Source organism: Nannospalax galili, unplaced genomic scaffold, assembly GCF_000622305.1.
Source record: "Nannospalax galili isolate Female #2095 unplaced genomic scaffold, S.galili_v1.0 C49247323, whole genome shotgun sequence".
Lineage (NCBI taxonomy): Eukaryota > Metazoa > Chordata > Mammalia > Rodentia > Spalacidae > Nannospalax > Nannospalax galili.
Window position 1 is genome coordinate 1 of NW_008478397.1, and position 1722 is coordinate 1722.

General features: G+C 55.3%; 1 protein-coding gene across 1 annotated transcript; it reads right to left on the reverse strand.

The window, feature by feature from the left end:
* Window positions 1-344: 344 nt before the first annotated feature.
* Window positions 345-1347, reverse strand: Ocstamp (osteoclast stimulatory transmembrane protein; the record flags this gene model as incomplete). Its single annotated transcript, XM_008826470.1, has 1 exon — window positions 345-1347. A coding segment is annotated over one exon (1003 nt), but the record flags the coding sequence as incomplete, so codon positions are not given.
* Between the last annotated feature and the right edge of the window lie 375 nt (window positions 1348-1722).

A 1722-nucleotide genomic window follows, 5' to 3' on the forward strand; every position in this document is an offset into this window, starting at 1 on the left:
TTCACTAACCATTCCTTGTGACTCATGGAATTTACTGGGTAATTCAGAGACATCACACGTTGAGGTTCAGAGAAGATTGATGTCATCTCTACAAATGAGGATAATGGGACTAGGGCATTGCCACTTGGGATGAGTGACCTTGCAGCAAGGTACTGTAAGGTCCCAGGGTTCTTACCTGCAACTGGGGTGAAAAGAAAACCCACTTCACAGAGCTCTGAGGATTAACGAGCTCATCTGCCCATGCCCAGGCCCCATGGCACACCCAAGGGTGACGACTTGCACTAGACAAACCCTCCCCTCTCCCTACCGGAATGATCCCTGTGTATTTTCCTCCTTGAACTTACGTCATACTTGACTGTGAGTGTGACGGGGACAGCGGGCAACTTCTGAGCCCAGGTCACAGCTGCTTGTGCCAGGAGGAATGCCACGTGGTCTGTGGCTAACGTCACAGCTGTGGCAACCAGGAGCAGTACCGGTAGCCCCAGCCTTAGGAGACAACTCAACAGCTCCTCCTGTGACAGCTTTGGACTAACCGCCCGAAGCAGCCAGAAGGGTGGAGAGGTCAGCAGGTGTGTGGCCCGGGCCTGGGTCAGCTGCTGAACCAGCTGCTGAGTCATGTAGATATTGTCAAATTGCAGGTCAGTGAGGTAGTGATGGAGGTACCAGGTAGACTCCACCCAGAGGCCCAACATAAACAGCCCTGTGACCACCCTCTGGGTGCCCAGCATCCCTGCCTGGGCCAGGGCCTCCAGGCCAGAGAAGTCCTCCAGGATCTGCTGTATGACCCCGTGCATGTGAAGGCGGAAAGCAGAGCCATTGCCCTGGACCTCAAATGCCAGGCTCCGGTGGCCTGCTTGGTGGACAGGGCCCAGTGCTCCTGATGCCTCATGCAGCTGGTGGGTGGTATTGAGCAGACTCTCCATGGAGCCCTCGGTGACACATCTCAGTACCTGCCCTGCTGTACCCACATTGGCTAAGATGTTGGGCACCACAGCTACAGTCAGGGTGGCTGCACTGTAAGACAGGAGCAGCCTGCGGCCCTGCTCGGTGCCCAGGGTGGGCACACTGAGTACAAACAGGCATCGGACAGGGGGTACCAGGATCAGACTTAGGAAGACAAGGAGGCCACAGGCAGTGGTCACTAGGGCTGAGGGTCCCAGAGGATAAAGCTGTGAAGAGACCAGCCAGTGATGGAGCAGACCTGTAGTTGTACCAGCCAGGAAAGCACACAGGAGTAGCTGAGTCAGCAGCTGGCCACAGCTGGCTGGAACAGGCCGGGAGAAGGTATCCCAGGCATCCTGTAGTAGGACAAGTGCTCTGTAGATCCCCAAGTGCCAGAGCCTGCACCTGCATGCAAGGAAATAGGGGGAGCCTGTATCAGGAGGGTGGGATGCCCACTGTCCCACCAGCCAGCCATAGCCTGCTAGCAAATGCAACCCTCATAGCCTCAGGGGTAGGCACCCTTTCCAGGTGGACCAATCAGAGGTACTCCACCTGCCCACATGACACAGGACGACTCATTCAGAGCCTTCCCCAGGATTATTCTCAGAGGAGTTGCCAGGCAAGAATCCAGTACCCTAAAGTACTAGAGGATGTGTGCTGGGTGTCTGGGCTGCCTAATGCCATAGTTAGCATCTTGTGAGAGTTGTTGATGGGTTATGGAGAGAAGAGAAACTCAGATAAAATAGAGGACAGAGAGAAGCACACAGTCCATATAGTCCA